The sequence below is a fragment of the Eurypyga helias genome, unplaced genomic scaffold (assembly GCF_000690775.1).
Source record: "Eurypyga helias isolate BGI_N326 unplaced genomic scaffold, ASM69077v1 scaffold28819, whole genome shotgun sequence".
Lineage (NCBI taxonomy): Eukaryota > Metazoa > Chordata > Aves > Eurypygiformes > Eurypygidae > Eurypyga > Eurypyga helias.
The window spans coordinates 2135-4090 of NW_010273217.1; the positions used below are offsets into that span (position 1 = coordinate 2135).

Sequence of the window (1956 nt, forward strand, 5' to 3'; positions counted from 1 at the left end):
GTCAGGCCCCCGCGCTCCTATGCCCCGTGTTGGGTCAGGAGGAGCTTAGGGCAGCCCTGCCTTCTGTCACCCACCACCCGGACTGAGCGGGTTCTGTTCCCAGCCTAGAACCTGCTCTATTATCCTGCCATCCAGTGAGATTTCTGACAACTTACAAACACACAGTTGAGATTCGAACTTCCAAACCTCATTTTCAGCAATGGGAAAATTGTTTTTCTTCCTAAGATGAGCTCACATGCTTCTGGAGAAGCCAGAAAACAGGAATCATGGCCGCTCCAGGTGACACACCTAATGCGAGGCCGCGTGTGCGCCATCCGTGCCTTTGCGAGTGACCTGTCTTAGGAATGATGGTCTCCCCTCCACTCTTTGGGCAGATACTTCTCCAGGGGACAAACAGCGCTTGGTACTTCCCATCCACTCAAGGAGCCAGGGTTGCTGCAGCACGTTCCTGTTTAGCGACTTAAAGGAAAGTGGGAAAGTCCGTGTTATCTGCTATTTTATTTATTTTTTTCCGAGGGGTATTGTACACCAAATATCCCATTGGCAGGAAAGCGCATTCGATGTGTTCAGAAGCCAAACAGTCACTTTCATTTTAAACAAACACAATTACAAAGTAAAAATAAACCACAAAATAATGAACCGCATGTTCATAACATACAAAAATTGCTGCCTACTCAGTAGGTAACTACAACATTCCAACTCCTGAATATTTATATATATATAAATTTACATTTTTGTAACAAAAATAGACTTTGAGAGGTGTGGGGTTTTTTTTTTTTTTTTTTTGCTTACATTCTGTCCCCCAGGGCTTTCTTGTGCTCCCCTCCCCACCCATTCCCTGCTCTCCTTTACATTCCGTGAGTAACATCCTTCCACTTTAAGGCAAGATGCAAAGCATCCATTCACACGAACGCGTGACGTCAGCAAGGCTTCACACAAAAGGCACCAAGACTTGCAACTCGAAAAACAAAACTTCTGCCACGTGAGTGTCTCGTCGGGTGGTATTTACATAGCTCCACTCAACATGCTCAAATACAGGGAGTGCTGTTCCCAAGGAAGTTGGAAACTCATTACAGCATTGCCACCGAAATGGAACTAGCATTTACAAACTATGGCCCTGCAAACGCCAAGTAACACAATATGGGTATGCAAAGATTTTTCACATCCATAGTGCCTAAAGGAAAGCAAAACCATGGCACGTGTACAATTTACACCAGCTACATACAGAATCGAGTCCTTTCCTCCTATTAAAAGACTATTATTTACGGGGAAAATGATACTGAACTCATATCCACAGTCCATGCAAATTAAGTCATTCGGCAGGGGTGGAAAACGAACGGCAGTTGTCTCAGGCAGCTGAAGTTTAAAGAAAAGTTAAACAGCCTTGCAACGTATGGTGCTGGGGGAGTAACTGGAGACTCCGTGCCTGACGGTACCAGTGGAGAAGGTGAGGGCTCCTGTTCCAGAAGGTGATCTCAGCAAATCTCAATTGTCCTTGGAGAAAAGGCGGTCGCCATGTCTGAAAGTGCTGAGGTCACCTGTGAGCCGAAATTGTTGGTCACCCCTGGGGATGGGAAGGAGGTGGCCACTTGGGTCTGAAAAGTGGCAGTGCCGGAGGGGTAAGTGGTTGCTATGGAAGGGGACGGGAATGTGGTGTGTGCAGGGGAGGGGTAGGAGGAGGGAGCGGGGGAGGAGTACACCGTGCGCACTGGTGAGGGGTAAGTAGTGGTGATGGAAGAAGGGTAGGACGTAGTCACAGAGGATGAGTAGGCAGGAACCGGGGAAGCAGTTGAGGCTGGAGCTGCCTTTTCCACCTTCTTGTCCTTCTGCCTAAGGTGGATTTTAGTGTGTCTCTTCCTCTCGTCACTCCTCGCAAACTTTCTGCCACAAATGTCACAAGCAAATGGCTTCTCTCCCGTGTGCGTGCGGATGTGCGTAGTCAAGTGGTCGCTCCTG

The 1956-nt window shown here is 48.0% G+C and overlaps 1 protein-coding gene across 1 annotated transcript in view; it reads right to left on the reverse strand.

Annotated features, from left to right (window-relative positions):
- Positions 1–1268: 1268 nt before the first annotated feature.
- Positions 1269–1956, reverse strand: part of LOC104515440 (early growth response protein 1-like) — a gene marked incomplete at its 5' end in the record, with an annotated part of 1489 nt that continues 801 nt past the window's right edge. The window contains 1 exon segment of the mRNA XM_010159403.1: positions 1269–1956. This exon segment is cut by the window's right edge and continues 28 nt beyond it. Coding sequence (XP_010157705.1) covers positions 1476–1956 — 481 coding nt within the window.